The sequence below is a fragment of the Loxodonta africana genome, chromosome 24, assembly GCF_030014295.1.
Source record: "Loxodonta africana isolate mLoxAfr1 chromosome 24, mLoxAfr1.hap2, whole genome shotgun sequence".
Taxonomy (NCBI): domain Eukaryota; kingdom Metazoa; phylum Chordata; class Mammalia; order Proboscidea; family Elephantidae; genus Loxodonta; species Loxodonta africana.
This window is the reverse complement of record NC_087365.1, coordinates 43,052,385-43,074,758: the sequence shown is the minus strand read 5'-3', so window position 1 is coordinate 43,074,758 and position 22,374 is coordinate 43,052,385. Positions and strand designations below refer to the sequence as shown.

Here is a 22,374-nt window from a genome sequence, read left to right as displayed (position 1 = left end):
ATTCTTCACATTATGTCTCCATTCTTGCTCTCGCTCCCATATTGTTTCATCATCAATGACTTAGACTCACTACCTTCTAAACATCTCAACTATGCTTTAGTTACTGTTGACCATTTGATCTCATACAGATAATTCTTTAAAAGATGCTGCATGCATTTAGACCCTGTGGCAGAAACTGATGAAATGCTGGGGATACAGTGAAAAGCGAAGAACAAGTATTAAATTGGACGGTGTACAATAAATATAAAACCAAAACCAACAAACAAGATGGAGGCCAAGCTGCCTCAGGCAGCAGCATCTCACCTGGCCATCAGTGGGAAGGACGCTCGGGCGGCCGTCCTTGTCCTCAAGCTCTAGCAGCAAGTAGACGGGGGGCTTGCAGTCTTTGGAATCACTCAGGAAGGCTCCCGTGTCCACCTTCCTTTTGATGGTGGAGTTCCAGTGGTTCTTCACAGCATTGTCTGTCCTGCAGGGCAAACCAGGACTTCTGAACCCCAGCTCTGTGACCATGCAACACTCCCTGAGGCTTAGTTCCCTCTACATGAGGTCTCTTTCAGCTCTAAAACCAAGTCTCACATTGCATCAGCCCTTAATGGTTTACCGAACACTTCTGTACACCTCTGTGAAATAAGCAAAGGTATGATTCAGCCTATTACAAAAATTATAAAACCTAAAATATGTCTTTGGAATTCTTGTCCCCTTTCTCGCCCATTAGGTATCCAGGGAAACCATAAGCAAAGCACTGGCTGCTGACCCCTGTCTGGAGGCTCACAGTGATCTTGAATGCAGCCCTGTTCACCACCCACAGGCTGATAAGTGGCCAAAGAGGACAAAGCCAAAAGACAAGGAGCCTCCTCCACCGTGAACCTCCCTGAGCCTTGGCTTCTTAACCTGAAAAATCCAAAGACTACTTCATATTCCATCACCTACTGAACGAGGAGACATATATATAGTACTTTAGTAGAATAGTAATACACTAAAATCGAACCATAGAGTAGAACAGTATTAAAGAAAGCATATAGGACAGAAGCAAAGAGTAATACAGTAGTATAAAAGCACAGAGTAATGCAATAGTAGAGAAGCATAGTGATAATAGTAACAGAGAAGCACAGAGTAACACGGTAGTAAAGAAGCACAGTGTAATACGGTAGTAGAGAAACACAGAGTAATACAGTGGTAGAGAAACACAGAGTAACACAGTAGTAGAGAAGCATAGAGTGATCGAGTAGTAGAGAAGCACAGAAGAAGAGAAGCACAGAGTAACACAGGAGAAGAGAAGCACAGAGTAACACAGGAGAAGAGAAGCACAGAGTAACACAGGAGAAGAGAAGCACAGAGTAACACAGGCAAAGAGAAGCAGAGTAATACAGTAGAAGCATAGAGTAACGCAGTAGAAGAGAAGCATGGAGTAATACAGTAGTAGAGAAGCATAGAGTACCACAGTAGAAGAGCAGCATAGAGTAACACAGTAGTAGAGAAGCACAGAATAACGCAATAGTAGAGAAGCACGGAGTAACACAGTAGAAGAGAAGCACAGAGTAACACAGAAGAGAAGCATAGAGTACCACAGTAGAAGAGAAGCACAGAGTAACACAGAAGAGAAGCACAGAGTACCACAGTAGAAGAGAAGCATAGAGTACCACAGTAGAAGAGAAGCACAGAATAACACAATAGTAGAGAAGCATAGAGGAACACAGTAGAAGAGAAGCACAGAGTAACACAGTAGAAGCACAGAGTACCAGAGTAGTAGAGAAGCATTGAGTACCAGAGTAGGAGGGAAGCATAGAGTAATACAGTAGTAGAGAAGCATACAATAGAAGAGTGCCTTCTCCCCACTTTGCTTCAGAACTCCTAACAGCCAGGCCCAGGCACTCTCAGGCAAGAGTCTGAAGAATTCATTCATCTCTGGTAAAACTGAACAACTCCAAGAGAAAGACTTCCACAAACTTGGAGCCTCCCTCAAAAAAGCCAGCTGGTTGCCCAGTCCCAGGCAGCAGAGAACCCTATCAGCAGATAAGTCCCGCCTGTGTACAACAGGCTTCCACATGGCTCTCAGTGACTCACTCCTACACATAAATAGATGGCCAAGGATCAGTCGATTCTGACTCATAGCGACCCTACAGGACAGAGTAGAACTGCCCCATAGGCTTTCTAAGGCTGTAAATCTTTATGGGAGCAGACTGCCACATCTTTCCGCTGTGGAGTGGCTGGTGGGTTCAAATCGCCAATCTTTCAGTTAGCAGCTGAGTGCATTAACCACTGCGCCATGAGGGCTCCTTGCTCCATCAAAACAAAAGAGTAAACAAGAAAAGGGAGCAGAGAGATAACACAGGAGAGAGGTGAGGGGAAGCCCCAGGATGACGGCAGGGCAGCAGGCCTGGAAAGTGACCGGAGAATGGAATACAAGGACAGAGGTTTCCAGGACTGGCTCTCTACGGGAAAAACAGAACCACTATACTGTCCAGTGTGTTCTGAGCATTTGAAAAATAACACTGATTGGTGTTCTGGAGGATGCGATGGGCTGTTCTGGACTGAACTGTGTTTCCTCAAAGTATGTGTTGTAAATCCTAACTGCTATGCCAGTGGTTAGGATAATTACAGTATTAGTGTAGGATATGCCTTAAATCGATCTCTTTAAAATATAAAAGAGCAGATTAGGCATAAGCAAGCAAGCAGAGATGGTGGAAGACAGGCACCACGCCACATGAATGTCACCAAGGAGCCAAGGAATAGACGCTGAAGAGACAAAGACCTTTTCCCAGAGCCGACAGAAAGCCTTCTTCCACCAGAGCTGGCACCCTGAATTCAGGCTTCTAGCTTCCTAACTGTGAGAAAATAAATTTCCGTTTTCTAAAACCACCCACTTGTGGTATTTTTGACACAGCAGCACTAGATAACTGAGACTTGGGCCATGGACAAAAAATTAAGAAGAGCTATATTGAAATAAACTGTGTACATGAAAAAAAAAAAAGATAATTATTAATTCCAGGAAAAACAAATGCTGTACACGAAAGGAATAATTCCAGATAACATAGTAAACTGAGCAACTGAGTTGCAGGTACACAGTAATAATAATGCAAACACTTGTTTTAATTAAAAATTATACTATATTGGGGCAATAGGGAATTTTGGGGGTTGAAGACACCTAAGAAAGCAAAATCTCCTGAAGCAGGAAGCCAACATATTAAGACAGCACATTACTTACAAATACGGAGGCAAATACCAGAAGGAACAACTAAAAAGGATGAAAGTCACTGCTTCAGTAGAGAGAGACTTGGTGACTGGAGACAAAGGACTGGTGATTTTCATTGCAACTCTTTTAGTAAGTTATAGCATGACTTAATTTTTGCACTTTTTGTTCCTTAAAGAAAGCCCATCTCCAACTCCATTATGTATCAGCCACGGGAGAAGCTGAGGCCTAGAGAGAGGGGAAGGGGCCGACCAAGCAGACATAGCAAGTTGCGAACAGGACAAGAGCTACACCTGAACCCCAGCCTCTGGATTTCAGGCTGAAGCCGCCCTTGGCACAGTCTGTCCTTTCAAGCTGAGTGAGGTCAGGGCCTTCCCGGCAAGACCATCCCTGCCTCCTGACAACGCGTGCCTTCTGGAGGCCTCCAGAGCTGAGGCTGGGGGTTAGGGGACAAAAGCGTAGTATTCCCCAGGGACTCTGCCCTATCACAAGCATAGGCCTTACCTCCAGCCAGCCCCACCCCCAAGCCCCAGAAAGCGGCCTCACCTCCCCGGCAGCATCTTGGCAATCTCAGCCCAGCGGTTGCCCAGCACCTTGTGGGCCTCACAGATGATGCGGTCCTCCTCCTCGGTCCAGCAGGACTTCTTCACCTCGGGGTTGAGGTGGTTGTGCCAGCGCTCGCGACACTGCTTGCCCAGCCGGCCCTTCAAGTGTTTAGCGATCAGCGTCCACTGCTTCGTGCCGTACTTCTTGACCAGCTCGATGACCTTGGAAAAAAGCCTCGGTAAAGTCAGTGGGACCTGGCCCTCCCTCACCCACGCCAAAGCACCGTCTGATCCAAACCTGAACCTGAGCCTCACAGTGGCCCTGAGAGGTCCCAACCTCCCCCAAACACTCAGGAAACATGGGAGCCTAAGGTGGTTGAGGGGATGCTGCTCAGAGGTACTTTGTGTGGACCGTGGGTGCCCGCCCGAAGACCTTACCATATCACTGCCTTGAATAAAGCAAGGCCAAGATGCCAGAGACCCCTTTTAGAGCGGAGATCAAGTAAAGAAAAACGACGAAGGAATCCTGCCTCCTCCTTCAGTGCTCCACCCATCCAACACAACAAGCAGAGGAGGAGAGAGGAAGAGAAGGATCTGCCCACAGGGAGTCCAAACTCATAGCACCCAAGGCTCACTCCCCACAGGGGTGCCCCGTGAACTTAGGCTAGGGTTAGATCTTCCTACCACCAGCCACATCCACGGCTGCCACAAGCCCCCCAGCACTTCTGTGGGAATCAGGAGGGTACAGCCCCGAGCCAGGTGAGACCCCCCTGTTCAGAACACCAACCAAAATGTATGCAGCTGCCTGCGCCAGGCCAGGCGCCTCCTGCACTCTGGACACACAGGCTCCTGTGCACTCAGGCTGTGTCAGTCTGGGGAGAGTGGATGCTTCTGGGCAAGATTTTGCTGAGATATTTTACCTCATGTTTGCATGGTTTGAATTTTTACAGCAAGTGCATATGACTTTTTTTTTTTTTTAAAGGATTTTAAAATTCATTAAAAAATATCTAGTGTTTGTTTTGATCAAAGATTCTGTGGAAGAATCTCAATGGAGGGAAAATGTGGAAGAGGCTTCCAATTTTTAATGGAATTCAGCCTTTCTGAAGTCATGGAGGCTGGATGAACCCCTGAAACTACTGCCCCGAGATAATCTTTAAATCTTAAACCAAAAACATTCCCTGAAGTCTTCTTTAAACCAAACAACAGTTTCGCTTAACTAGTAAAGAATGTCCGCCTTGAGCCTTGAGCTCTTTTAAGAACTATCTATACGGGGTCAAACTGATATCAGCAACTCAAAAGATTAGACAGGGGACTTAGGAGGCAGTGAGTTTATGTGAAAGAAAAAGGCCAATTCGGAAAAGGAGGCTGAGAATGGTCACACAACTTGAAGAATATAATCAGTGTCAATGAATTGTACATGGAGAAACTATTAGGGGGAAAAAGCTAGTTCCAGTCCCTCCCTCTGTGCCCTGAGCTGTGCCTGCCACAGCAGAATGGTGTCCCCTGAGCTGACATGAGGCAGAAGCACCAGAGATGAGAGACATGTCTAGAGGTACCCCAGCGGCAGTCGTGGCTCTGCAGCTACCTGGCTTGGGTGCATCCCCAACCCACTCTGAGCCTTCGTCTCCCTGCCTGTAAAATGAGAATAACAGGCCGCTCTGCCCACCTCACAGGACTGCAACAGGGATGAAAAGAAAGTAAGCCTGTGTGCAGCACTGGGTCCTGTGAAGAGCTTTACAGTGTAATAATGGCTGTAACTAATGATAATAGCTACCAGGTGCTGAGCCCTGACCCACACCTGGGACATGCCAAGTGCATTCTGTGTATCCTCCTGTTTAACCCTCACAAGACTGTATAAGGCAGGCACTACGCTTGCTCCCATTGTATGGTTGAGGAAAGGGAAGCGGGATGAATGGGTGAGTGGGCAGGGCTCCCCACGACAGCACCTCGCAGGGCGCTGCATTTTAAACTGAGCTGCTGAGCAGCGGTGAGCGTGGGAATCCTATGTATGGACGAGACTATGTTTCTCTGATGGTGAAAATTACTGATGATGAAATGGTCACTGGGGACACGTGAAGATTTCAGAAGAACAATGTTAACGTTTATTCCATGCTGCGGAGGTTACAGGGAGTTTTCATGTTTGTTATCATATTTATTCTTCACAATAATCTTTTAGTTATCATCATTTCCATTTTACTGACAAGGAAACTATTTGCCTATTGTCACATAGCTAGTAAGTGGCAGATGGTTTCATACCAGTATATGCACAAAAGTCCTCAGATCGTGAGTGGTGACACCCAGAGGCTCGTGACTTGGGGCTAAAGCCATCGCAGCGTGGGAATCTTCTGGGCTGACTCACATTCAATGTATAGCTTTACAGCTCAGCCAACAGAAAAGTGGGTGTGAAGTCTCAGTGTGTTTGAGGTGTGGTCCCAGGGTGTTACCTTTTGGTCTTCCTCTTTGGTCCACGGCCCCTTGACAAGGTCTGGATTCAAAACCCTCAGCCACCGGTACTGGCATTGCTGGTCAGTGCGGTTCTGGAATGATAACAGGAAGCGCAAACAGGGATGGTCAGTATTTTTGGGGACCACGGGCTTGAGCCCTGGTTGAATACTGGCCTCGGGGAACTGTGGCCTGGGGCCAGGCATAACTCAGGTGGGCTGTGTCCTGCAAACACCACCCACTACATGCCTGCACACCTGCCAGAACAGGAATGTTTCCCCTTTGCTACACAAGATGGGCTGGACGGAACCTGGCACTCCCAGAGCGCTGTGGGAAACTACCTCCCGCCACCTTAATACCGAGCACAAAGTTGCTCCTGACCTGTAGGAAGGAATGCAAATTCGCACCGGTCACAGGCTGCACCTGTCCAAGAGCCTAAAAACTACCATGCATACTAAGGCTGCTGTGTGCAGATACTCATGTCAGGGCACCCCAAATACTAGTTCGGAAAGAAAGGTCCTAGGTTGTGTTTTTTGTTTTGTTTTTGGGTGGGGGAGCATGCCAAGCTTGGAAAGGAACTCCCTACTCCTTTTTCTTCTCCTTGGCAGAGATTCTGTACCAGGGCCAGTATCTGGTCACCCAGAGCCCAGAACCCTTACCCCTGAGGAAAGAGGTCACAGGGGGCAGTACTCACAGGAAAGTGGCTGGCCAGGAATTTCCAGTCTTGCTGTCCGAACTGCCTCACCAGGGCCCTTAGCTGCTCATCCTGCCAACGCCAGAAAGACAGAAGAATGGGTTCACACAGGTGCAAAAGGCCTGAGATTCCTCTCCAAAAGAAACACATTCCTTCATCCATTCAGTCAGGAAATGAGTGCCAGGCACAGTGCTAGGCACCATAGACACAACCATGGGCAGCACTAGAGCTGCCCCTGACACCTCATGGGGCTCATGATCTAGAAAGGGAGGCAGACCCTAAGCAAAGCCTCACACAAACAAAAGTAAAGCCACCCAGTGCGGGGGATATGAAGCAGGGGTGTGTGGGGACTGCCTACTCAGGGATGCCAAGGAAAGCTTCCTTGAGGAAGTGATGGCTGAATGAAGAGTCAAGGAAAGTCGAGTGAGCTACAACGCAGGAAGCAAGTGAGATTGAGAAGAAGATACACGCTGAGTTTGCAAGGGATGCCGGGGGCCAGACCACTTGCCAAGACTGGTTCTGGGCTCTATACCATGCACAGCCACCGATGTGTTTTATGCAACAGGAGCCACAGTCTGATGTATGTGTTATGAAGCTCACTTTGGCAGCTGGAGGGTGGGAAAAGGGCTCTCAGAAGGCCAAGCGGATGTCAGAAGACCGTTATACAAGCACCCCGGCCAAGGAGGACAGTGATTCAGCACTGGAGATGGGGAGACGGGCAGAAGGAAGAATATTCAGAAAGCAAAATAGTGTCTGTTAAAATACGCTCCTAAAAATGAACTACTGACTGACACAACAACATGAAATCTCAAAATCATTATTACGAGTGAAAGCAGTCAGACTTAAAAGCATATTCACTGTATGATTCCATGCATTGAACTTCTGAAAAATGTCAATCTATAGTAACAAAAAGCTGGAGGAGGGATTGGTGGGTAGCAATGGAGTGCTGGGAATGTCTGGAGCAATGGAAATGTTCTACAAGTTGGCTGTGCTGTTAGTTGGGTGCCGTCTAGTCGATTTCAACTCACAGTGACCCCATGTGACAGGAGAACTGCCCTATACGGCATTCTAGGCTGTAATTTTTACAAAGCACACCGCCAGGTCTTTTTCCCATGGAGCTGCTAGCTGGTTCGAACCACAAACCTTTCAGTTAGCAGTGGAGTGCTTAACCATTGCTCCTAGGGCTAACTAAGAAATTGGACTTGAAATGGCTATAGTTGATAGTCTATAAATTGGTTTTTTAATTAAAAAAAAAATGTGTATTTGCATTTATAAAAATCTATGCTATATAAATATATTAATTTATATTTGTATTTGTGTTTATACACACACGCACATGCTCCCGAACAGAAAAAGAGGCTACCACGTGCCCACCACAGGAATCCAGGTTCTCTATGCAGTTTGGCCACAGCCCTATGTAGGCTGGACAAAGTCGTCCCAAGTCCTTTAGGAGAGCCAGCACAAGCCCACAGGTCCCCTGACGGCCAGTCCCAGACGCCCCTCACCATCCTCTGCCACTCTGGCTTTGACCAGGCCCATAGCTGCTCTTCTTCTTCCCATGTTCCCCACGTCCATCTCCAGCACCACTGTGCTCCTCAACACCTGGCACAGATGCTCGCTGTTTCCAACTTCCAAATCTGCCCACACCCCATGGGTTTTCTCTACCTGTCAGCTCCATCCCTGCCCCGCCCTAAACCTTCACCATCTTCTCCCCTCGCCACTTCCCGCCTGGCGGGCATAGTGCCCTTGCCCACCCCCCTGTCTCTGGTCTTTCTCCAGGCTGCCCCCAAATCTCTTACCCCTCCTACACACATCAGATTAGTCTCCCTGAAGCCTGGCTATGCTGGTGTCACTTCCCTGTTTAAAAAATTTTCAATGGCTCCCTAAGCCAACTAAACAAAATTACAATTGAGCCTGACATTCAAGGCTCTCCAGGATCTGGCCCCAAGCTTATCTTTGTCAACCATTCTTCCCCTTAAGAACCCCTTCATTCAGCCCAACTTGACTCCTGTACTTGCTTTTCTCATCTACAACCCATTTCCTACTCCAACTTATCTCTCACACACTGACCCAATGTGACAGAGCAGAACTGCCCACTAGGGTTTTCTTTATGGGAGCAAATAATCAAGTCTTTCTCCTGAAGAGCTGCTGAACTGCCAACCTTTTGGTTAGCAGCTATGCTCTTAACCATTGTGCCACCTGGGCTCCATAAAACTAATCTGAGAGAAATTAGATCAGTGGTTGCCTGGGGCTGGTGAAGACTGACTACAAAAGGCCACCAGAGAACTTTATGTTCCATCAACAGATAAATTGTGGCACATACATTCAATAGAATATTACTCAGCCACAACATGGATGAACCTCGAAAACATGCTGAGTGAAATAAGTCAGTCACAACAGGACAAATATTGTATGATCTCATTTATATGAAATGAGTAAGTTTATAGAGACCGAAGCTGATTGAGTTCCTGAGTGGTGCAAATGGTTAAGTGCTCAGCTACTCACCAAAAAGTTGGCAGTTCAAACCCACTCAGAGGCACCTCAGAAGACAGGTCTGGCAGTCTGCTTCTGCAAGGTTACAACCTTGAAAACTCTATAGAGCAGTTCTACTCTGCACACATGGGGCCGCTATGAGTAAGAATTTACTCAATGGCAACTAACAACGATAATAACACGTCAAGTCTGAAAGAATGTAAGATTACACATAATTAAAGAACTAAGTGAAAACACAAAGAGCTAAAGAAAAACATGAAAAACAATGCACAAACAAAATAAGAATCTAAAAAAATATATATTGCAATTGAAAGGGACAATAAATGAAATGAGAAATACAATAGAGGGACTTAGCAGAATTAATCAGGCAGAAGAAAAGAATCAGCCAATTAGAGGATAACACAGATAAAATGGGGCCCTAATGGTGCAGCGGTTAAGAACTAAGGCTGCTAACCAAAAGGTCAGTAGTTCAAATCCACCAGCTGCTCCTTAGAAGCCCTATGGGGCAGTTCTACTTGTCCTACAGGGTCACCATGAGTCAGAATCAACTCAATGGTAACAGGTTTGGTTTTTCTTTTCTTTTTTACAGATAAAATCACCGAAGCTGAAGAGCAATAAGAATGGAGGCTAAAGAAGGCTGAGCACAGTTTAACAGAATTATAGGACAACAACAAAAGACCTAATATACAGATCATGAGAATTACAGGAGATGAGACAGAGAAAGGGACAGGAAGAATATTTGAAGAAATGATGACAGAAAATTTCCCCAATTTAAGGACATGAATCTGCAAATCAAAGAAGCTCAAAGAATCCCAAGCGGGATAAACTCAAAGAGATCTACACCAAGAAACAACATAGTTAGGCTCTCAAAAAGTAAAGAAAGAGAGAATCGTGAAAGCAGTGAGAGAAGGATCCCCAATAAAATTAAAAGCTGATTCCTCCTCAGGAACACCGGAGGCTAGAAGTTAATGGAATGATATATTTAAACTACTGAAAGAAAAAACTGTTAATCAAGAATACTATAGACAGGAGACAGAAAGGTCCACATAAACCAGACTCCACCAGACAGGGAACACAACAGAGAGTCCCTAACAGAGCAGGAGAAAAGTGGGGTGCAGAACTCAAATTCTAGTCAAAAAGACCAGATTTAAGGGTCTGACTGAAACTGGAGGAACCCCGGACGACATGCCTCCCGGACTCCGTTAACCTAGAACTAAAACCATTCCCGAAACCAGTTCTTCAAAGATTAGACTGGACTATAAGACATAAAATGATACTTGTGAAGAGTTGTGCTTATTTCAAGTAGATACATGAGACTAAATGGGCAGCTCTAGTCCAGAGGTGAGATGAGGAGGAGGAAGGGGACAGGAGCAGGTTGAATGAACACAGGAAATCCGGGGTGATAAGGAGGAATGTGCTGTCAAATTATAAGGAGAGCAACTAGGGTCACATTAACAATGTGTATAAATTTTTTTTATGAGAAACTAACTTGAACTATAAACTTTTACTTAAAGCACAGTAAAAAAATTTAAAAAAATACTAACTATCCTTCAAGAATGAGGGTGAAATTAAAACATTCCCAGGCAAACAGAAGCACAGAAAGGTCATATCCATCAGACCGGCCCTACAAAAAATACTAACGGGAGTTTTGTAGATAAAAGGGAAAAGACACTAAAAAGTAATTTAAAAGCTATATACAAAAAGAAAGATCCCTAATAATGGGAAATGTATGGACAAATATAACGGCTAGTAATAACATATTCATGCTTAATAATTCTAAATGTTTTGTCCTTCATGCTTTTTAATAACAAATATATAAAAGGCAAAGACACAATTATGTTACAAGAAGCATCCAAAAACCAAACCAAACCGAACGCCGTCAAGGTGATTCCGACTCATAATGGCCCTACAGGACAGAGTAGAACTGACCCAGAGTTTCCAAGGAGCACCTGGCGGATTCAAACTGCCGACCCTTTGGTTCGCAGCCGTAGCACTTAACCACTACACCACCACGGTTTCCACAAGAAGCATAAAGACAAAATTAGTCATAACAACAGGAAAAGAGAGGGTGAGAGGAATGATATAGATATAAAATTTCTTGTATGTTACTGAAATTAAGTTCATACCAACTTGCCCTAGAATGTTATAAGCTCTTAAATGTAATATTCATGGTAAATGCTAAAAAAAATATATAAAAAACATAAGCAAAAGGACAGGAGAAGGGAACCAAAAAGGCTCACTACAATAAAACAACAGAATACAAAAAGAAGCAGTAGTAAAGGACAAAGGCAAACCAGGATTGAGGCACACAAAAAAACAAATAACAAAATGGCAGAGATAAGTCACTTATCAGTAATTACAGTGAATGTAAATGGACTAAATGCTCCAATCAAAAGGCAGAGGGCAACAGAATGGATTTAAAAAACATGATCCAACTACATGCTGTTTACAAGAGACACACCTTAAACCCAAGGACACAAAACAAGTTGAAATTGAAAGGATCACAAAAAATATTCCATGTAAATAATAACCAAAAGACAGCTGAGGAGGCAATCTTAATTATCAGACAAAAATCTGTCAGAAGAGATAATGATGGACATTATATAGTGATAAAAGGGTCAATTAATCAAGAAGATTTAGCAATCATAAGTATATACACGCCTAACATGGGAGCACCTACATACATAAAGCAAACACTGATACAATTCAAGGGAGAAACTGATAGCAGCACAATAATAGTTGGAGGCTTCAACACACCACTTCCAATATTGGACAGAACATCTAGAAACAAGACCAACAAGGAAACAGAGGATCTGAATGACACTATAAACCAACTAGACTTCATGGACATATATAGAACACTCAACCCAAAAAGCACATTATACATTCTACTCCAGTGCACATGGAGCTCTGGTGGCACAGTGGCTAAGAGCTATGGCTGCTAACCAAAAGGCTGGCAGTTCGAATCCTCATTCTCCAGGACAAACCACATGTTAAGTCACAAAGCAAGTCTTGATAAATTTAACATAATTAAAATCATACAAAGTATTTTCTCTGACCACAATGGAATGAAACTAGAAATAACAACAAAAAAAAAAACCTGGAAAATATACACACATATGGAAATTAAACAACACACTATTGAACTACCAATGGATCCAGTAAGAAACCAAAATAGAAATCACAAATTTTCTAAAGTTAAATGAAAATGAAAGCGCAACAAACCAAAACTTATGGGATGCAGTAAAGGCAGTTCTCAGAAGGAAACACAGCAATAAATGGCTACATGAAAAAAGAATATCTAAAATCAACAGCCTAACTCAACAACTCCAGGAACTAGAAAGAGAAGAATAAATTAAGTCTAAACCTACCAGAAGAAAGGAAATAACAAACATCAGAGAAGAAATAAATAAAACTGAAAACAGAAAAACAACAGAATCAATAAATCTAGAAGTTGGTTCTTTGAAAAGATAAATAAAATTGACAAACCTTGACAAAGAAAAGATGCAAATAGCCAAATTAAAAAGAGAAAGAGGGGACATTATAACTGACCTGACAAAAATAAAGGGAATTATGACAAAATATTATGAACAACTATATGGCAACAAACTGGATACTCTGGATGAAACGGACAAATTCTTAGAACACGATCTACTCGAACTCACTCAAAAAAATAGAAAGTCTCAACAGACCCATAACAAGCGGAGAGTGATCAAAAACCTTCCGACAAAAAAAAGTCCTGGACCGGGTTCCACTGGGGAATTCTGCCAAACATTTAGAGAAGAATTGATACCAATAGTTTAGTTTAAACTCTTCCAAAAGATAGAGAAGGAAGGAATACTCCTTAAATTCACTGTATGAAGCAAACATAACCCTGACACCAAAACCAGACTGACACAAGAAAGGAAAACTACAGGCCAACATCTCTCATGAATATAGATGCAAAAATCCTCTACAAAATACTAGTGAACAGAATTCAACAGCATATTTAAAAAATCATATACTTTTTGATAATCAAGTCGGATTTATTCCAGGAATGCAGGAATGGTTCAACATTAGAAAACCAATCAATGTAACACACATCAATAAAGCAAATGAAGCATATGATCATCTCTATGGGTGTTGAAAAATCATTTGATAAAATCCAATATTCTTTCTTTATGAAAACCACCAAGAAGATTGGAATAGATGGAAAATTCCTCAGTATGATTCAGGCCATATACGAAAAGCCAACAGCCAACATTATACTTAATAGAGAAAGACTGAGAGCTTTCTCCCTGAAATCAGGAATGAGACATGGGTGTCCTCTCTCACCATTTCTATCACATTGTATTAGTAGTCCTAGCCAGAGCAATAAGACAAGAAAAAGAACTAAAAGGTATCCAGATTAGAAAAGAAATAAAGATATCTCTTTTCACAGATAATATGATCCTATATATATATATATATATAAAGGAAACCCTGGTGGCGTAGTGGTTAAGTGCTACAGCTGCTAACCAAGAGGTCGGCAGTTCGAATCTGCCATGAGCTCCTCGGAAACTCTATCGGGCAGTTCTACTCTGACCTATAGGATCGCTGTGAGTCGGAATCGACTCTACGGCAGTGGGTATATATAAAAAAATCCTACAGTCTACAAGAAAACTTCTAGAGGTAATAGAGGAATTTAGCAAAGTCACAGGGTACAAGGTCAACAAACAAAAATCAGCTGGATTTCTATACACTAGCAATGAGAAATCTGAAAGGGATATTAGGGAAACAATTCCATTTACAATAGCATCTAAGAGAATAAAATACCTAGGAATAAAACTAACCAGGGACATGAAGGACTTGTAGAATGAAAACCATAAAACTGCTGGAAAAGATGAAAGACTTAAATAAATGGAAAGATATTCCATGTTCATGAATTGAAAGACAATATTAAGATGTCAATAGCACCCAAAGCAATTTAGAGATTCAACACAATCCCAATCAGAATTCTAACACCTTGCTTTATCAAAATAGAAAAACCAATCCTCAACTTTATATGGAATGTCAAGAAGCCCCAAATAGCCAAAAAAAAAAAAAAAAACCAGTGCCGTTCAGTCGATTCTGACTCATAGCGACCAAAGTAATGTTGAAAAAAGAAGAACAAAGTAGGAGGACTCACACTTCCTGATTTTAAAACATACTATACACCTACAGTAATCAAAACAGCCTGGTACTGGCATAACAATAGACATATCGACCAATGGAACAGAATTGACAGTCCTGAAATAAACCCACACATATACAACTGATTTTTGACAAGGGTGTTCCATTCATCCAATGGGGAAAGAAGAGTCTCTTAAAAAAAAAAAAGGTTTTTTAATTTCCACATGCAGAAAATAAAACAGGATCCACGCCTCACAACTACACAAAAACAAATTCAAAATGGATTAAGGACCTAACCATGAAAACTAAAACCATAAAATTCTTAGAAGAACAAGCAAGGGCAATGATGTCAGGCCTATCTTTCAAAAAAAGGGATTATTGTCTTAGTCATCTAGGGCTGCTAGAACAGAATAACCACAAGTGGATGGCTTTAACAAAGAGAAATTTATTCTCTCACAGTCTAGGAGGCTACAAGTCCAAATTCAGGGTGTCAGCTCCAGGGGAAGGCTTTCTCTCTCTGTCTGCTCTGGAGAAAGGTCCTTATGACGCATCAGTCTTCCCTTGGTCTGGGAGCATCTCAGAGCAGGAACTTCAGGTCCAAAGGCCATGCTCTGCTCCTCTCCTCGTACTGCTTTCTTGGTGGTATGGGGTCCCCCTGTCTCTCTGCTTGCTTCTCTCTTTTCTAACTCAAGAGACTGCCTCGGGACACAGTCCAATCTCATAGGTTGAGTCCTACCTGACTAACACAACTGCCGCCCATCCTCCCTTATTAACATCATAGAGGCAACATTTACAACATATAGGAAAATCACACAATACCGGGAATCACGGCCCAGCCCAACTGACACACATTTCTAGGGGGAAGTAATTCAATCCATGACAATTACCTAATAGGAAAAGCACAAACAGCAAAAGACAAAATAAATAAATGGGACCTCATAAATATAAAGTTTTGTTCATCAAAAGATTTTACCAAAAAAATGAAAAGACAAGCTACCTACTGGGAGAATATCTTCAGAAACCATATATCCGACATGAATCTAATAACCAGAATATATATAAAACTTTGAAAACAAAGACAAATAACCCAATCATAAAATGGACGAAGGTCCTGAATAGACCCTTCACCAAAAAGGACATTCAAATGGCTACCAAACACATGAAAAGATGCTAAGCCTCATTAGCCATCAGAGAGACGCAAATCAAAAACACAATGAAATATGATTTCACTCCCACTGGGAAGGCTAAGATTTTAAAAATAAATAAATAAATAACAAATGTTGGCAAGGATGTGAAGAAAGTGGAACCCCTACCCACAGCTGGTGGGAATGAAAACAGTACAGCCCTTGTGGAAAATAGTGTGGCGGTTCTTCAAAAACTAAAATTAGAACTACCATATGGACCCAGCAATTCCACTCCTAGGTGTATACCCAAAAGGCTTGAAAGTAGAGACTTGTATACCAATGTTCATTGCAGCACTATTCACAATAGCCAAAAAATAGAAACCTAAGTGCCCATTGATAGACAAATGGATAAACAAAATGTGGTACATATGTACAATGAAATACTACTCAGCCGGTAAGAGAAATGGAGTCTTGACACATGCTGCAATATAGATGGAGCTTGAAGACATTATGTTGAGTGAAATAAGTCAATCACAAAAGTACAAATATTGTTATGACCTCACTTATATAAAAAGGTAAAAATGCAAATATACAGAGAACAAAGTTTATTAGTGGTTATCAGGGGTGGGAAGAAGTAGGAAAAGAGGGGTTAATGGTGATGGAAAAATCTCATTGATGAAGGGTAGGGATGTATAGCTGATTATTGTAATCCCTGTCAATAACTTATAAAAACGTGAACTAGCAAAAGAAAAAAAAAAAAAAGGAAGGAGGAGTAGCTGCTGAGGCTGCTTATGGAGCCAAAAATCTCATGGGATTTGGTTCTTTGGTTTGGAGATTTAGGGTCAGGGTTTCATGGGAAATCCCAGTTAATTGGCCTAATAACAAGTCTAGTGCTTCTGATCTAGTTTAATGCATAGGGCCAGGGTCTTAAAAGCAGCTTACAAGCAGCCATACAAGGCACAAGTGGTCTCTATTGGCCTAGAACAAAGAAAAAGACTTAGGAATAGGAGGATATGGAAAGTGTGGCTAATTGCATCCATGAACAACTGCGTCCTTTGCCATGAGACAGAAGAACTGGATGGTGCCTGGCTACCGTTACCAAACATTTTGATCAAAGATTCCATAGAAAAATCCTGATCAAAAGAGGTAAAATGTAGAACAGAATTTCAAATTCTCATGAACTCCTGACTTCCTGGAGCCATGAAGGTTAGATAAACCCCTGAAACTATTGCCCTTAGATAATCTTTTAACCTTAAACCAAACACATCCCTTTAAGTCTTTTTAAAACCAAAAAATAATTTAGCTTAACTAGCAAACGATGTCTGCCTTGAGCATTATGCTCTATTAAGAACGATCTACATAGGATCAGGAAACCCTGGTGGCATAGTGGTTAAGTGCTACAGCTGCTAACCAAAGGGTCAGCAGTTCAAATCCACCAGGTGTTCCTTGGAAACTCGGTGGGGCAGTTCTATTCTGTCCTATAGGGCCGCTATGAGTCTGATTCGACTCGATGGCACTGAGTTTGGTTTTTTTTTTTTTTTTGACATGGGATCAAATTGACAACAGCAACTCTAAAGATTAGATAGGAACCAGACGGGGCAGTGAATTTACATTAACAGAGGAGGGAAAACACAGAAAAGGAGGGTAAGAAGATTACACTGGAAGAATGGAATCAATGTCACCACATGGTACTGTTGAACTGAAGTATGTTCTGCTGTGTATTTTGTCAACAAAAACAAATTAATAAAATTAAATAAAAACAAAAAGGGTGCATTTCACTGAATATAAATTATATTTCGATAAAGTTGATTAAAAGATCTGGCTGCAAGAAAATCAATTCAGAATTTCAAGTCACAAGATCAAATACAATTACTTTAAAAAGGAAAAAAAAGAGGGTGCAGGAGCTCCAGATTTGGCTGAACCTCCTGGCCATCAAAACACAACAGTGTCCATGAAGCAGAACACACCAGCTTCTCCACAGACATGGCTGGCCTTGAGGTCTGAAGGCACACAGCCCCCCAGGGGTCCTCAGAATTGAGAGTCCCCCCCAAGAATGCTGAAGTATCAAGGTGAACCAGAGGACCCACTTACTTCTTCCATGCCCTCCTCCTCTTCATTTCATTGGTGCAGACATCAGACAGACACCCCCTAGAGCTTCCATGTCACTCACCTCCTCATGGGTCCACTTGACCTTGCACTTGCTATCCCTCTGCTCGGGCACATCTGAGTCTGTGTCCTGGTAGTGCACCTCATCCAGCTCCTCACTGTGGGGAGAGGAATCTAAAGGTCAAGGGCATGCGTCTCCACAGGCTGCTACGTGATGGATGGGTACTGTGTGTTGGCAGAGGCTAGGGGAAGGCTAGGGGCAGCAGGCTTTGATTCTTTTCTACTTTTGAAAACACAGTACTTGGACCTCCTCTCTTTTTTAATTAAATTGGATTACAGCTATTTTTGTTTTCTTCTTTATTCTTTTCTTTATTTTAAGGAAAACCCTAATGACTTCAAAAGCTACAAGAAAAAGTAAGGTTTTATCATTATTATAATACTCAGACTCTAGTTAATATTTTGTCAATAACAAACTTTTTTCACTTTCATAATACCCCCTACCTTGCAGGATTATTGTAAAGATTAAAGCTAATGACATATGCAATTATCAAACACTGGTATTTTAACAGGATTTTAAGAAATGCTAGATATTTGAAAAAACAAATTCTTAATACATGAACTAGTAACCATTTCCATTTTTGCATATTCCCTCCCAATCCCTGCCTGCATAACAGCATAGTTTATGGAGAGAAACTCAGGGTAAGAGCAGCTTTCATTTCTGGATTTTTTAAATTCTGTATCAGCCAGTTTTACAAGTTGCTCCAAAAGCCTCATAATTATCAGGCTTAATGGATGCAAAAAACAGAGATCACACTATCCACCTCCAGGGATGTCGGGTGATTATGGAAGCTTAGGAACCTTCTCCCAACTCCACACAGCAGGACCTGCACCAGGGACACTACTAAGTCAAGTATTTGTAAACTGGGAAAAGCACACACATTTCCACAGGACCAAGAGAAGCCTAGTCCTTGTGCCCAGAAGTAGGAAAAGGCTTCCTTTCATATGCACATTCCTGTTCCCTTCTTCTCTAGAACTCAGCACTGCTGCCTGAGTCACTCCTGGGCCCCCACAGCATATTGGGGGTTTCCCATGGGAAATCCTCCTATCTCAGAATGTAGGCCCTGGGCTGCATGTAATCAATATGGGCCAGCTTCACCTCTATATCTGCAGGGCCAGGACCGGGATTGAAAGGCCTTAACTGCTCCAGGAACGGCCAGGTGCAAAAATGAATGAGCGCGCGTGCCAGGCTGCTGCTATTAGCCGAAGTAAATATTTTAGAAGAGAGGTAGAGTCCTTGTATAAAGGGTCTGGAATTCAGCCTTGTCCTGTCATTCCCACCTTATTGCAAAGTGTTGCTGTTAGTGTTGGGTGCTGCCGAGTCGATTCTGACTCACGGTAACCCCATGTGACAGAGTAGAACTGCCCCATAGGGTTTTCTAGGCTGTAAAGGAGCCCTGGTAGTGCTGTGGTTAAGTGTTAAGCTACTGCCCCAAAGGTCGGCTGTTTTCACCCAATTAATTTGTACCATTCAAGGTCTTTTAGTAAATTCAGAGTGATGCAACCATCATGTAGTCAATTTTAGAACATCTTTATCACCCCACAAAGAAATTCTGTACCCCTTAACTGTCACTCCCCAATAAATAAATCTATTCCCCCCATGCACTTAAGAAGCCCATGCACTTGGCAACCATTAATTGACCTTCTTTCTCTATAGACCAGTTTTGTTTTTTGAAGCGCATAAAACTGAAAACCACGTCTATAGAAATAAAATGAAAAATTAAATAGTAGCATTTTCTTCAAAGGAGTTTTATACCACAATTACATGACATGGTGGACTATCACATTAAAATACGTATGTTGACAGGAGAAGCCAGGCACAAAATAATATATACTACATATCGAACCCTCGGAAACCCTGGTGGCATAGTGGTTAAGTGCTACGGCTGCTAACCAAGAGGTCGGCAGTTCAAATCTGCCAGGCGCTCCTTGGAAACTCTACGGGGCAGTTCTACTCTGTCCTATAGGGTCGCTATGAGTCAGAATTGACTCGACAGCAGAGGGTTTTTACATATCGAACCCAGTAGCTGCTCCTCAGGAGAAAGATGTAGCAGTTGGCTTCTGTAAACTTTACAGTCTTAGAAACCTTAGGGGGCAGTTCTCTGTCCTAAGGGTCGCTACAAGCCAGAATTGACAGCACACAACAACTTTTACAGGAGATTGCCACTTCTTTCTCCCTTGAAGCTACTGGGCAGGTTCAAGCTGCCAACCTTTGGGGTAGCAGCCGAGCACTTTAACTGTTGTGCCACCAGGGCTCCTCTACTGCAAAGTAGGAGGCAATACATCTACAAGACACTGTAACAGAATGACGCTGGCTTTAAAATGAACTGCCCCAGACTCATTGCTTAGGGGACGCTAAGCTTCTGCTGAAAGTGATCGAAAAATTTGGGAACGGATAATGGTGATGGTTAAACAACATGACGAATGTAATTAACGTCACTGAATTGTACCTAAAAAAATGTTGAAACGACAAATGTTTTCTTACATACATATTTTCCATAATTAAAAAAATACATACAGGACAAAAAAAGCCCAACTGCCCTCAGACTCCTCACTGACAGAAACATCTACTTCTAACAGAAGCTCAGCCAACGTGTCTTCAGGGAGAAAAGGGTGCCTATGTGGACACTCTTCTGGTGTGTCAAGGCTCTGTTAAATGCGGACATCTCAGACATCTGGGAGAACCTAGTGAGGCATATCCATCATCCACATAGTGCTGGCCATCTACTCCCCAGGCACTGTCATTATCCCCATTTAATAGGTGTGGAAACTGAGGCTCACAGGGTTCACTTTCCAAGTCCACACAGCTAGGCCCAGGACCTCAACTCTGCACCTTTAAGTCCTCACCTGTAAATCCCAGCTAAAAAAGCAGAGGCCAAGTTAATGGTGGCAACTGCTTTCCCTGCAACACACCCTTTCTTTTGCCCTTCAATGTGCTGGGCTCTGCTCCAGGGCCAGGGTGAGTCAGAGGCTGAGCAGGAACTGGGACACTGGGGCAGAGGAGAGTTACAGTGAGTGGCCAAGAAATAAGTTGAGGGTTTGGGGTTCCAGGGTACAGGCCCCATCCCTAACATGGGAGGGGTCCCTCCACTTAGCCCCAGGGGAGAACTGGTGGAAAACCTGGGGATCAGAGGACCTGGACATCATGTGGGGGCAGCCATCACTGGAGTAACACTTCCAAGGGACCTGAGCTGCCCTGGTAAACTGGCCTGAGGAAGACAGTCCCTGTGGCAGGACTACGGGCCCTGAGGACCAAACCTGAGCATACTTCTGCATTGAGAAGGACTCGGGAAAGCTGGCAGTTAAGGAGTCACAGGTCTACATCTTCGGCCTGAGAAGGCAAACACCACCATCTGAAGAGGGGCCTGGGGTTATCTGGGCTGCTGGTATCCAGGGAGGGAAGAGGGCAGGACCCCACTGTTCTCCATGACTCCCAGAGCTCAGGCCCCAAATGAAGGGGCACTGGGGCCCACAGACTTGGCTCCAGGATCGACTCTGCCACTTAATTCTCTGGGGACTAAGTAAAATGGAGACCACAGCCCCTGACTTTGCCCCAGGGGCCAGTGGCACAGAGCAGTCTTGATACATACACCTCAGTCTCTCTTTCCCCCACCTTCAATTTCAGCTCCAAAACTCCTAGGGTAGAACACAAAGAGAGCTCTCCAAAACTAAACCAAGCTGGGGCACAGAGCCCAGGCTGGGGAGACAAAAGAGCCCCCTCCCCAGCACCCTTCTCAGACGGAGGGAGGGGGCTTAGAGGGCTTGAAGTGCTGTGCTTCCCCGAATGTTGGGGGAAAAGGCCCAAGGGGGAAGTCTGAACCAAAACTGAGGCTTGAACGACAAGTGTCTTTCAGGCTTTGGCCTCCTACTCGTCGTGAGTTGGGGAGACATTTTCCCTCCCCGGGGGGCACCTCCCTCCCCCTGTAAAGGCCCTTCCAGCTGACACCGGCCGTCCCACCCCCACACCGCAATTAGGCGGGAGACAAAATGACATCATGCAGGGCCTGGCCCGGGCCCCGGGAGACCCGCCCGCCCCGGCTCAGACACCGAGCAGGCCAGGGGAGCGGAGCGAGGGGTCCCAAGGGACCCATGGCTTTATGCGCGCGCCCCTGCCTCGGGCCGCCCAGGACACAGCATTTCCTGAGGAACCCCCCAGACGCCCCGCGCGGAGGGGCCACGGCGAGGTGGAGTGGAACGAGGTGTGGGTGGCGGTGGGGGTGGAAAGGGGGTAGGAAGGGCCCTCAGCCCACCCAGCTCCGCTCACCCGCGCGTCCGCCGAGACATCCCCCCAAGTCGCGCTGCGCCCGCCGGCTCGCCAGCTGAGCCCGGAGCCGGAGCCGCAGCCGGGCCGAGGCCAGGGCCAGGACACTGGCTGCTCCGGCCGCTCCGGGCCCCGGGCCGCGCTAGGTTCGGTCAGCGTGTCCTCAGGTTCCGCCGTCCGCGCGCTGGAGCTACGGCCGCGGCCGGCGCGCACAGAAGCACTTTCCTATCTCGCGCCAAGCGCGTCGGCGCCTCCCGGGCCTGGCGCGCGGGCGGGCAGACGTGCGCAGGGGCGGGGCCTGGGCGGGGCCTGTGTGGGGCCTGGGCGGGGCC

At 44.4% G+C, this 22,374-nt stretch overlaps 1 protein-coding gene across 2 annotated transcripts in view; it reads right to left on the bottom strand.

The window, feature by feature from the left end:
* Positions 1–22,180, bottom strand: part of MYBL2 (MYB proto-oncogene like 2) — a 46,527-nt gene extending 24,347 nt beyond the window's left edge. For both annotated transcript variants that reach the window (XM_010591693.3, XM_003411719.4), the window contains exons 1-6: positions 22,046–22,180; positions 17,789–17,882; positions 6,872–6,943; positions 6,180–6,272; positions 3,737–3,957; positions 304–466 (exon numbers count right to left, since the gene is read on the bottom strand). In XM_010591693.3, coding sequence (XP_010589995.1) covers positions 304–466; positions 3,737–3,957; positions 6,180–6,272; positions 6,872–6,943; positions 17,789–17,882; positions 22,046–22,065 — 663 coding nt within the window. In that variant the 5' untranslated portion in view covers positions 22,066–22,180. The remainder of the gene's footprint in view (positions 1–303; positions 467–3,736; positions 3,958–6,179; positions 6,273–6,871; positions 6,944–17,788; positions 17,883–22,045) is intronic.
* Positions 22,181–22,374: the final 194 nt, after the last annotated feature.